The sequence below is a fragment of the Astatotilapia calliptera genome, chromosome 6, assembly GCF_900246225.1.
Source record: "Astatotilapia calliptera chromosome 6, fAstCal1.2, whole genome shotgun sequence".
Taxonomy (NCBI): domain Eukaryota; kingdom Metazoa; phylum Chordata; class Actinopteri; order Cichliformes; family Cichlidae; genus Astatotilapia; species Astatotilapia calliptera.
The window spans coordinates 19,340,898-19,353,616 of NC_039307.1; the positions used below are offsets into that span (position 1 = coordinate 19,340,898).

At 38.3% G+C, this 12,719-nt stretch overlaps 1 protein-coding gene across 11 annotated transcripts in view; it reads right to left on the minus strand.

Moving 5' to 3' along the window:
- Positions 1 to 12,719, minus strand: part of camk2d2 (calcium/calmodulin-dependent protein kinase (CaM kinase) II delta 2) — a 50,248-nt gene that overhangs the window by 2,856 nt on the left and 34,673 nt on the right. Inside the window, exons 13-21 of one of the 11 annotated variants that reach the window (XM_026170887.1) lie at positions 11,238 to 11,278; positions 9,748 to 9,807; positions 8,301 to 8,345; positions 7,976 to 8,024; positions 7,408 to 7,506; positions 7,055 to 7,075; positions 6,599 to 6,674; positions 3,941 to 4,035; positions 1,896 to 2,131 (exon numbers count right to left, since the gene is read on the minus strand). In XM_026170887.1, the coding sequence (XP_026026672.1) occupies positions 1,902 to 2,131; positions 3,941 to 4,035; positions 6,599 to 6,674; positions 7,055 to 7,075; positions 7,408 to 7,506; positions 7,976 to 8,024; positions 8,301 to 8,345; positions 9,748 to 9,807; positions 11,238 to 11,278 (716 nt within the window). In that variant the 3' untranslated portion in view covers positions 1,896 to 1,901. The remainder of the gene's footprint in view (positions 1 to 1,895; positions 2,132 to 3,940; positions 4,036 to 6,598; positions 6,675 to 7,054; positions 7,076 to 7,407; positions 7,507 to 7,975; positions 8,025 to 8,300; positions 8,346 to 9,747; positions 9,808 to 11,237; positions 11,279 to 12,719) is intronic. The other 10 variants (XM_026170888.1, XM_026170886.1, XM_026170890.1 and 7 more) reach the window with 10 other exon arrangements.

Sequence of the window (12,719 nt, forward strand, 5' to 3'; positions counted from 1 at the left end):
ATTTCCCAGGCTCTCAATTCAAAACAAATCAGCAGGAGTTCTTTCACTTTTAAAGAAAGTCTGCACGGAATGCTTAAGGTGATATTTTATGTTATACAACTACAGTTTCAGCGCATTAAACAGCCCCGATCAAAAGTTTAAGAACACTTGAAAATGGCAAAAAATCATATTTTGCATGGTTGGATCTTAACAAGGTTCCAAGTAGAGCTTCAACATGCAACAAGAAGAAATGGTAGCGAGACAAAACGTTTTTTTGAGCATGCAATTAATTAAAAACAACGGTTAAACTGAAACAGGCTTTATGGATTTATGGATTTATAAACTATTCTAATCTTCCCAGATAGAAAGAAAGAAAAAAATCATCAAAAATCATTCAGAAACTTTTTAGCTACCGGTGCTCGTAGCACTGGTTTACATAATCTAGCTACAATACCGTCCAAACATATAGAGCCACCATGCATTTATAATATTTTGCTTCCATGGAGCCAGATTTTCTTTCTTTCCAAATTGGTCTTTAGCAATAATTCTCCTGGCTTTCTGAAGTTTTTTCAGTTGTTTTCTTTGCACAGTTATTCGACCTGGCCACTTTCAGAAGATGATTTGTTGTTGTTGTTGCTGTGGTTTATTTTGATTTGTGTTTACTTATTAGGCCACACAAATGAGACTATGAATTGTTCATTCATAAAAAGGTACCTTGCTGACAGAATTAACTAACCAGTGTTTGTCTACATATAACAGAGAAATGAACAAAGAACTAACTTTTGTATCTTTAGGCACTTTGTTACTGAGAGCCTTGTGGAAAAACAGTTCCTGAAGACCACTTAAAGATATTAGAAGAAAGCTAGCTAAGACAGTTCAGACTGTGTTGGAGAATAAAGGTGGTCACACCAAATATTGGCTTTGAAGCTTTGATAAAGTGATAGAGTAGGAAGCCCAGGACATAGAGGGGGGTTGTGGTTAAATTAATATTACATCATACCGTAATACAGAAATTCCCTGCTTTCTCAATAGTGAAGTGATAGCTGGTACTTATTTTTTATCTTAGTAGGAGTAAGGAAACTTCGGGGAAATTCAAGAGCGACAATGCCAAGCCTGGTATAATTATTTTTGCTCTAACAATAAAAGGATGTCGCTGAATCACAAAAGAAGGCACACTTCATCGAACAGCTCATCCTGGTTACCTCCCTTTTTTCACCAAGCAGAAGCAAGAATGTTTCTCTAGAGGTAAGCATTTAACATCTAGAAATATAAAGAATGCTTCCTGCTTAAAGTACTACGACAGCTTCGTTTTCATATTCTACTTAATAATTCCATTCTCGCCGTTTCTGTTGTAATACTATATATGCAATAGTGCATATGTAAAACAGTCTTCAAGGTTTTCTGACTGCCCCTTTTCTGTTTCTTTGTCTCATCCACTACATTGGACAACGGCAAGTTTTATACCAATGTACTACAGCTTGATCAAAACATGAATTGAAGTTGAATATGTTGAGCTCGAATTCCACACAATGGTAGTATGTATATGAAACCTCATACCTTAATTTTTAAAAGAGTAGAAGAATATAGGTGCAGATAAACAGAATCATTTTTCTAAGCATAATTCCACGATCGTTGTTGGTTATATTCTGTAATATCATTTCCTGCAACTTCATCTGAATAATGTTTGATAATTAAAAAATAAATTCAATGTCAAACAGATGTTTAAGTGTTTAAACAGATAATTATAATTACTGACTGAAATAAGCTATGCGGCTGGTTAAGCACAGAGAGTGTGCCCTCTATTGATTAGGTGCAACAGCCAACAGTGATCATACCCCGGAGCCCACAGCTGCATTACATTAGTCAGGTGGTACATCTATTTTCCTAAAACACATTTTCAGCTTTGCAGTTCTTACTGTCTCTTACTGGGGGATGCTGGGCGAGCCAGAGCGATGAAAGTGAATGTTCTGCCACTTTCCATCACGGCGGTGCCAAACTCGGGTCTCCTCAGACTGCATGGTGCGAGGCATGCCACTGCCATCCATGTATTGGGTCAGCCGAATATAGGCAATACATGCTGCATTTTCCCCAATAAGGTGCACATGTGGGTTCAATAGGATGGTGTGAACTGGCTTATTCCCTTTGGACAATGCTGCAAATGAAACAGAGAAAGATGCCACACAATATGTGAATGTTATGGGTAGTATTTCCCCACTTTCCACACAGAGTTGGCTAAGAATTGCTCCTTTTTATGTTAATATTATACAGCAGATACAGTTGCATCAAAAACAAAATGCTGATTCTTCTTTGGAGTATTAACTGATATGAAATCAGAGCAAGTGAAGTCTCCATATGTTGATGCTGGATAGTGGACAAGCATGGGGTTGCCAAGTGATTGAGGTTTCTGGGGCATATCTGGTTTATCTGAACTATTTTTACCCAGACTGAGGACATTCTGCCATTTATAGCAGTCATTATTCATGAGTGATTTTTTTTTTTTTGCTCCAAGGTTAGTCAATGCCCTTGTAGTTTAGCAGCAAATATGAACAAACTGAACTAAATATTGATATAGGACAAACAATCCAGTCCAACTCCAGTAATGTTCCTATAATATTGTCTTTCAACAATCCGAATAACTCCTTGGTTGTGAACTGGACTTTGTTATTTTAGGTATCTTAATCATATTATCCCTTTTTTGTGCATTATGTCCTCCAAATAAAAGTTTCCATAGCTCTGTGCACACATTTATCATTTTGACAAGCTTAAGTCAACTATTTACAAATTTATGAACTGGTGTTGACATGCACAGATGTACTTGATAGTGTGAATGTTGAAAAGAAGATTAATATGTCATACATTTGTTTTCCTCAAGGTCTTTTTTTATTTGGCTTGTTTCTGTTTTATCAGCTCCCTAAAGAGGGATTTCTATTGACAGCTCAGATTAGTAGTTGCAGTTATTTAGAATAGAAATATCCTTTATTGTCCCTCATTGGTGAAATTTAGCTGTTCCAGCAGCAAAGTAACCACCAGATGGAGAATGCAGATTCAAAAAAATTAGTTAGCAGTCTTAATGTTCGACTTTGTATTAAAACAAACTACAAAATGAAATTTTTTGTTCCTCCAGTGTAGTATATTGATTGTGTTTGGTCTCTTCAACCATATGTTTTCATCAGAACATTTAATGTAAACATGCAAGTTCTCCCCTGCTGAAAAATCAACAGTTCTCCAGACTGTGACTGAGATAAACGACTTGTGCATTAGTTCATTCATCTTGTCATACCAATGTAAGCAAACATATTTATACTAACTCTCTGTGTTTAACCTCCTAAGACCCGAACTCTTTCATGGTATGCATTTTTAATTTCTCTTTGCTATTTGGGCTGATTGGGACCTGATGAATGTAAAAACAAAGAATTACCAGATTTTTTTTACCTGACTTTTGTTTCTGAGAAAAATGAGATCAACATATGAGGACATTCGTTTTAAATTTTGATAGAACAGTGGCAGTAGAATGGCCTCGTACGTGGATATCAGGCCCTGGTAGAGCAAAATTTTGTATTTTGGTCTAGACAACCCAAAATGTGATGTCCACATATGTGGACACCAGGTCCTAGGAGGTTAAAGACTCCAGTACTGTTACTTAAACATAATCCTTAATTACTCCTAGTATCAAATGCTGATTCGAGGTCAGCCAGCTGTTTCTAACTCTTACACTAAAAGCTGGTAGATTTTAGTTGCAGATATCTTTTGCATAAGCAAAAGTTCTCTTCAAATTCTCTTTTTAATTCTGCAAATTCTCTTTCTAATTCCATTTTAATTTGTCAAATGTTACCCAGGTTGTTAGTAGTTTATCGATTTTCTTTTGAAATGCAGAAATTGCAGGCAATTCTCCATATGAGTCCTCAAGATACTGCTAGAGCAGCTTTTTTTCTAAAGTTAGAATTAATCGTCTTGAACCTACCATTTTCAAAATAAAAGCGATGGAAGTCATGTCCTTCCACGAGGTTGCCCAGGGCCTCAGGCTCAAAGGAAGTCAAACCAGGATCACAAATTTTCCTGTTCCACCAGAAACATAATGTAGCATCAGCAAAGAAGACAAGCAAATAAGTCTATGAAATTATATATATATATATATATATATATATATATATATATATATATATATATTTATTAGGGGTGCAACGATACTCGTATCGATATTGAACCGTTCAATACAGTGCTTTCGGTTCAGTGACGATGCTGTCTGTGTTGAGCGCTCAGTGGTTCAGCGCTCGACAGTGCAGCCTAGGCGGAGTAGTCAAACGCAGATTCACTGAGTGCAGGGCAAGCTAGCAGACAGAAGTTAAGCTCTCCTTGCAACATGGCAAATTGAACCTCCCCCACCCTCATTCAGATCTGGCGTTTGGAACTATTTTGGTTTTCATGTGACGTATGACCCTGAAGGTAAGCGCGTCATGGACTAAAGTAAAACAGTATGTTGGATGTGCCAGGCAATGCTCAATTACATGGGTGGGAGCTAGTGTGTTAGCACAGTTAGCTCGTTAACGTGTTGGCCGTCCAGCCCCATGCAAGGCCGATCCGTAGTAGCTCGTTAACGGAGATTTGCCGTGTTGTGGCGTTAACGTCATTTCAACGAGATTTACGCTGACAGCACTAGTGGGAACACAACAAATATGACTGCACATTTACGCCGACATCATCCTAGTGCAAAGACAAGTGGAAGCAGACAAAAACAACAAGCACGCATGCTACAAACTTTACCCGGGTCATTTAGACAGCCGTTAGCACATGATTCTCCTTATGGGGACCTGATATGTTTAATATGCTGCTGAGAATATAGCCCAGAAGAAGCGTATAGTATAGCTTTTATTTTGGAAAGAGCCATTTCTCTATAATAAACTCTCTTTTCCAAAGATGAGTGATTCCTCAATCAGATACAGGGCTCGCAAAATCGAATGCCCGACGTCCTGGGGCTAGTGATTTTTCCAGTCGGGCTACCAAAATCTATCTCTGCCCTGTCCGTCGGCCTATCGTAGGAAGGAAAAATATATGTCAATGCTTTTGCATTCTTTCGGAAATGTAGCTGGGTAATTATGTCATTGGCATCGGTGAGCCACTGTCAATATGTGACATATTGAAATCGCGTTTGAATTTGCGCTTGTTTTTTGCTTTCACTTTGCAATCGCGCGAACTGTGTATAGAGAGCGACAGCACTGATTGGTGAGTGATGATAATTTGTGCACCAATTTCTCTGACATGTCTTATCAATCGTTAGCTTACTATGCAAACATGACAAGTGAAATCTCCCGCAGCAAGCTTAAACATGTGAGAGGTTGATCGCGCAGAGAATCGCTGAGCGTTATGTTAGTGCGTGTGTAAAAGGAGCAGGATATATATTGTAGTGGGTCAGGGCTGTTCGGGGTTCTGTTTGTACAGTTATGTTTTGTTTATGTTGCCATAGTGACGGGTGACGCCCTCTCGCTGCGACAGTGTGTCCTTCCGGGGTCAGAGGGCGGCCTGTGTGTTGTTGTTGTTGTTGTTGTTGCTGTGCTGTTGCCGCGCTGAGCAGTTAGCTAGCGGCAGTGTTCTTCTGCAGATGTCAATAAACGGCTGTGCTCCCTGGCTAGCTCACGGGAAGCAAGACCAAACGATACCTCCGTCTCCTCCTTGTCTGAGCTCGCCACAATATTTTAGTTCTGCTGAGCCAAATAAGACAGGTCAGGGTGAAGAAGTGAGAGCCAAAGAAAAGCTTACCACAAAACGGAAAAGTTATGACAAATCAGACTATAAGGCAAAAAGAAAGTGCAGCTTTATGGTTTCATGGACAAAATCATTTCTGTGGCTGCAATATGACGAGCTATATAACCAGGGCTGCACATAAGTGGTCCGCAGGTGTGCATTCGCTGTCAAAATAAAAAACAGGCACAAGATAAGAAGTTGCAAAGCATGTTTGCATACATCCGATTTTCAGGAGGAGGACAGACATTTGTTTAGAACTATTTTAAAGATGTCGAAGAAGCTCCTTTAAGCAATTACTTTGGTGTTCCTCCACCTCCAAAGAAATGTCAGAAGGAGTCCGAACCACAAAAGAAGCGCGTATTCTCGGAAAAGTAGTTGTAGGAGGTGAGCTGGCTTCAAACAAATGATGAACGCACAGAGATGTGGTGCGGAATGTGCCGTGAAAATTTAATAAATGACAAATTAAAAAGGCATGAACATTTTTTTTGTATCGAAAAAATATCGAACCGTGACACCAAAGTATCGAACCGAACCGTGAATTTTGTGTATGGTTGCACCCCTAATAAATATATATATATATATATATATATATATATATATATATATATTATTTGAGGGCGCCTTTCAAAAACCCAAGGTCACCTTACAAAAGAACAGAATTAATAAAAGAAGCAATAGTCATAGAATACATACAATAAGTTAAAATTGCAAAGCAGAACTTGACAACAGATAAAATCAGCACTAAAGCGAATAAGCCAGTTTGAACAGATGTGTTTTGAGCTGTGACTTAAATGCGGGAAGAGAGTCTGTGTTTATTAGGCCACATTATATACACATTATAGTTATGTTACTGGGAAAACGTGAACAGAAGGGAACTTACGCGTAGGCCTCAAAGTCTCCATTGTTGATAGATTCAATTAACTGCTCAGTAACTTTGATGATTTCTTGTTTTCGAGCTAAAACACAAGATCACAGAAAATCATCAGCTAAACTGGCATAATAAATGTGTTGTTACTATATTTCAGGCAAATGTTCAGAGTGCAGCTACAAATCAGCTTCAGATGAGTTCTACTCTACGGATTTGCAGGATTTTAAGGTTATTAGAAATGGAAGGCGCTCAAGAAAGGATTTCACAACATTTTTGATCATTCATGTCTGAGTCCAAAAAAAAAAAGCTGGAAGAAAGCCTCCCATGACTAATAGTGATATCAGGCAGGAAAAATGCAGGATGACAATATATTTCACCCAACAAAGCTCAAATGAATCAAGACAAACCAATGTCAGATGCAAGTATTTGCTGTAAAAGCGATTTAAACTAAGTAATATTGACAGTTACCTTTATTGTTATTGGTGCAGGCTGGGGGATATTGAAAAAATTACTCAATTTGTGAAACAACAGACATGTTAAATAATATATTTTTTTAAAAACTGTAAGAAGTCCTTCACCTTCAGACGAAAGGAGCAAATAGGGTCATAAACAGAGGTTTCATTTTATTGAAGAAGGGATAGTCACTGAGGAGTAACTTTCTTAAATCACAGACTACTGCAAACACCCAGTGGTCTAAGAAAAGGATATGATCTGAACATCACGAGCATGGCATTTGAGACACTTTATATATAAGGAACACTACCTCACAGGGATGACTGGGTAAGCAAAATAGGGCATCTTCCCCATTGTGGAGGACTTACTCTGAATTGAGGAGTTGGGAGTCTGTCTTGAGTCAGACATCTGTGAGGAACGGCTCTTAGAACTCAAGATACCACTCACTAAGCTGCCCAGACGAAGGGCTGAGATGGGATGATTGAATGATTGAATGATTGGGTGTCCAGTGTGTATAAAGGGCAGAAGACGTAACAAAGATAATCATGTATGGTGAGAGACATAGCGAAAAAAAGATTTTCTCAACAAAAACACATAAAAGGAGAGTAAAAAAAAATGCTGAGTGGAAACATTTAATAATAAAAACATAAAATGGTGGGCACAAAAGCAGCATGTGTTCCCATTTTTGTATTAACCTAGGAGTACATGGATGCAGTTGGAGGAGAAGACAACGAAAGAACAGAACAATTTCCATTTTGCAAGAGTTAAAAGCTAAATGGGAGCAGGAGTAGTTAACCTGCTGTTAACTGCGTAACAAAGCAGGATGTAGAAAAACACAGATGGGAGTGACCAGTCTGACTGGAAATCATGAGGACTGACTAACATTACCAGTGTAGCAGAGATCTGCAAGTCTGTAAACCATACAGTTTTTACTACCTTTCACATCTTCATCTTCAATGGTGGTGTTGGCACTCTCAATTGACTCCTGACAAAAATGACAAAAAGATTATGGACACATAATACATGCTTCTTTAATGATATCATGCAACATGCATTTGTAATACAATTAAGTCTTAAATGGAGAGTTTTAAAAGCTAAATGGTCTCATAAACTCTGATTTATGAGCAAATTTGCTTTATTCTTGTTGGTAAATTGGAAAACATTCCTGTTAGCTCTTACTAAGAAAGTCTATAGTACAGGAGCAAACAGACTTAATATTAAATGTAGCCATCAGTGAAAGTGAACTTTGTTTATGTTATACCTTGTTTCCATCCACAGGGTTGTGTATCACAGTTGTCTGTGGTTCCTAAGAAAAACATATAATAGGCACTTGTGGGAGCAAATACTTCAACAATGCAAGAAAAGTTATGATTGGGCAGATACCTCTGAAGAAAATGTATTTTGTGTATTTTCTAAAACTGACGGTCAAGAAGATGGCCAACCACTTACATCAATTACTCATTACAATCTTTAACTTTGTCTATCTGTAAATCTATTCATCACAATGTATCTGAGACCAAATTCAAATGTGTGCGTCAATTTCTTGTTTATTGTATTTCTCATTCTTTCCACTCTTTCTGTATTGTGTGGTCTTTTTTGCATCTGATTTTCTCTCAGCAGCCCTAGCCAGTGCCCTCACTTGGTAATCACATGTCTGGGTTTTTGTAGAATTGATCCTGGTGACCAGCTCAGTCTTTCTAATCACTCACCCAGATTACATAAGATTATAACATCAGCGGCCTTGTGTGAGTGTGTATGTGTGTTTGTGTGTTGGGGGTGGGCGTGTGTGTGTGATGATGGAGTGAGAAAGAGAGGAAAGACAGATGTCATGTGCATGTGTTCATGCGTAATCAACTTGACAGCAAATGGGAGGACAGAAAGTCTTTGACATCATGCATAGTGGCAGTCATGTGGCCTGACGTAGACAGCAGACACCATGCCCAAAGAACAACTATCCTCACAATCCTTACAGTCATGCACAGACCAACTATGCCAGTAACAAATCCTACAAAATGCACATGTGGATTACTGTCAGCAATTTTACTTTTAATTGCATATCTAACAGATGTACAGTACAATGACATGAAAGGACTTCATGCATGGTACAAATGAATAGAGCAAGAAAAGAAGAAGAGTTTCTTAAGAAATACAAGAACACAAGAAGTGGGGGGGTTGAGGTAGAGGTTACCCTAACCACAGAACTTCATGTTCATTAGAGCTTAATCCAAACGTGTGTGTGTGTGCGTGTGTATATAAAGACTTAACTTGCTTTAACCCAACGTTAACGGTGCATAAATTCAGCAAATCCAAACTGGCCAAGCGGTATATATCCCATGCATGCACTGCTAATTCAGATGAATGAATTCATAAATACATCAATCTGAATTATAAATATCTTTCATAGATAGCTTGATGAAAAAATCTGGAGCTGGGACATGCTGCACAGTTACAAAGGTCTATATGCACTATTTCATTCAGGGATAGTCTATTATTGGTGCTAGACATGTATTTCACCCCACGTTACTACAATATCCTTACATGTCTTTTTTAAAAGTTGAAATCTTCTTATCAAAGGTTGAGATCAAAAAGAATATGATCTTACAATGTGGAAAGGGTGAACCTGAACCTCCTCCACAGGATGTGAGGCAGGTACATATAGAAGTTTTGTGAAAGAAGCTGTGAGTGTAGATGAGAATGTGTGTGTATACCAGTGCAGGGGCAGGGCCAGTGTCTTTAGGACTGGTCACTGTGTTGGCTTTGTTGTTGACCTGCAGGGGGGCAGTGTAGAGGGGAGGGACATGACACATACACACTTCTCAGACACACACACTCTCTCACATCGGCTACAGACCAAAGTGATCATCCCAACTCTTCTGTTTGAAAGCTCTAATTTCAGTTCCTATTATATGTTACCATGCAAAACTAAATTATGGAGATGATAAAAAAAAGGATTTAACATAATGACATGTGAGACATCAGAGGCAGCTGGAAAAAAAACCAAACAAACTCTAATGTGTCCTAAAGGTCACACTCTGATGAAGCCAACAGAGCAAACAGATTTAGAGATTCCCAGAGCAAATGCTTGTGATTGTGTGCCTTGAAATCCTATTCGTGAAAATCAAAAACAGGACTGGAGCCAGGGGGCAACCCTAGAGCCCAACAAAAGCTGAGATCATTCTTGACTTTATGTGAAGAATGCGGGGACAGCGCATCCTTTGTTCATACAAATACCAGATGGCCTGGTTGTAAACCTTTTCAAAGTTTCCACAATGTACATATACATTCCAAAATATCCCATGTACGCAAGATGGTCAAACTCCCATGATCCTTCTTGAAAGTTTTGCAAAGGTGAAGAATGGAATCAGCAATCAGCCGGAGCCTCCTGTTCAGCACCCTGTTATAGACTTTCTCCAGGAGACTGGGCAGTGTGATACCCCAATAACTGGAGAACAATTTCCGGTCCCTCATTTTGAAAATGGAAACCCCTGTCTTACTGCTGTCTTACACTCCGCCTCCAATCTTTAACAAGGCTCATTCGGACTTTGTGTCTCCAGACTCTCTGGGAAGCAAGAGGAATCCTTCCAGATTTAAACGCACTACACACAGGGGCTTTCAACCAGATGTTCCCAGTTCACCCTCACTAGTCGTTTGGGTTTTTCCAGGTCTGTCTGAGAACCTTCCTCACCATCTGATCTGGCTCACTCCTAGGTGGTGATCAGTTGACAGCTGTGCTCCTTTTTGTGCTTTTTGTGTCCAAGACATACGGCCTTAGATCACATGATACAACAAGGGAGACTGTTATTGACCTTTGACCTAATGTGCTCTGATACCAAGCACACTGATAAACCACGTATGCTAGAGCATCATGTTACTCTAAAGAAACACTATAAATGACTATGGAAAACATGAGTTTAGGTAAATTCAATAAATACAAAAACTAAAAAGATCAATAATTTAAAAAGAGGATGATGAGACCAGAAACATAAGCTACGAACAAGCTAAGAAAACTAGGAAAGCTAAGAAAATAATACCCATTTCCCACATCTTTGAGTGACTGTCCCTGAATGATAATGTTGTTAAGTGCAAAATGCATAATAACAGTAGTAATAATAATCAATATGGCTTCTCAGACACTAAACATTCCAACAAAAATAATGCAAGAAACAAAGCATTTTCTTCATTGTGCAAAGCAGCTCACCTTAACGCCATCTGGCTTCTTGTTGAGCAAAGTCTTAGCTGCTGTAGAAGGAAAGACAGAGACAACATTTCAGTATGAGGTTCAAGAGAGTCTTGTGCCAGAGGCTACACAAACATGCAGCAAGCATATCAATTTGTGCTTATCTCCAAACTCCAGGTGCAAGATCCAACTGCAAGATCCATAATGCAATCCAACTGAAGCTCCAAATAACATAACTTCTGCAAGGCTGTTATCCTACTACATACTTACTCACATGTCAGGGCTGAAGGGTGGGTGGTTAATTGGGTGTATATATATAGCAGGTGATGAAAAGGTTAATCTAACCAACTATCTCCAACAGGCTCACACACAACATTCCTAAGTCGACATTTGCCCACATACCCATGCACTTGTATATTTGCACCTACGCATATGCTCCCACCACTATTCCTTAACTTTATTTTCCGATGTTACATAGAAACTTAACACTAAACTGCATTACAATAATCCATGCTGCATCTTTCTCTAAATTTCTCTGAGATTGTAAATTAGCACTTATGCAAGGATGAGATTCTGTAGTACACTTTAAAATGCCAAATGTCATACTTTCATGCATGCGCGATTGGCTATTCCACACTATTTCCAAAAATGTAGGGGCACAGTATAAACAGAAAATACAACCAGAATTAAATTATCAACAAATCATTTAGACTACACATGTAACTGAAAATAATACCAAGTCAATTTGACAATTTTTTTTAAATTGCTTTTCATTTATTACAAGCATATGCTTATTTGGAATTTGATGTCAGTTGGGAACTGAGGAGGAGTGAGACGTTATGTAGCTTTGAAGGTGAAATGTTTTCCTATTTGTTGCTTAATGTATGAGTTCAGCTTCTCATCAGTTTCTGGCTTCTTGTGTTGAATTCTTATGTGATTATATGCCAGAGGTTTTCAGTGGATAACATGTCAGGAGTGCAGGCAGCTCAGCTAAGCAAGTGGAAGGTGTTGTAATAGATGCTGTCTTTCTGAAATAAGCAAGAACTTTCCTGAAAACAATGTGATCTGGATGCGTTTCTCTAAAACACAACATTTTTCACCTTTAACATTTTATACATCTTTACACTACTGTCAGTTATATATATAAAAAAATGTTATTTGCATTTTACACAGTGTCCCAACATTTTTGGAAACATGACTCTAAATGAAAAATAAGACCTAAATGCCAATGCTTATTGGTTGGGCTCAACCTCGTACATTTCACTGTCATTCCAAAAATCCTTACCTCAAATGGTTACCACAATTCAAACAAAAAAGGAAAGAAAATTGAAAAAGGAAGAAACTGATAAATAAAAAGAGACACAAATGAACAAATGCATTTCACTGTAGAATGAAAAGCAAAAGTAGTCTAATAAGAGCATGAAGAATATGAGATAGGTCAAAAGAAATGTATATTTAAAAAAAAGTTTGGCGTCAAAATAGAGAGAGAATGGTAGAAAAACA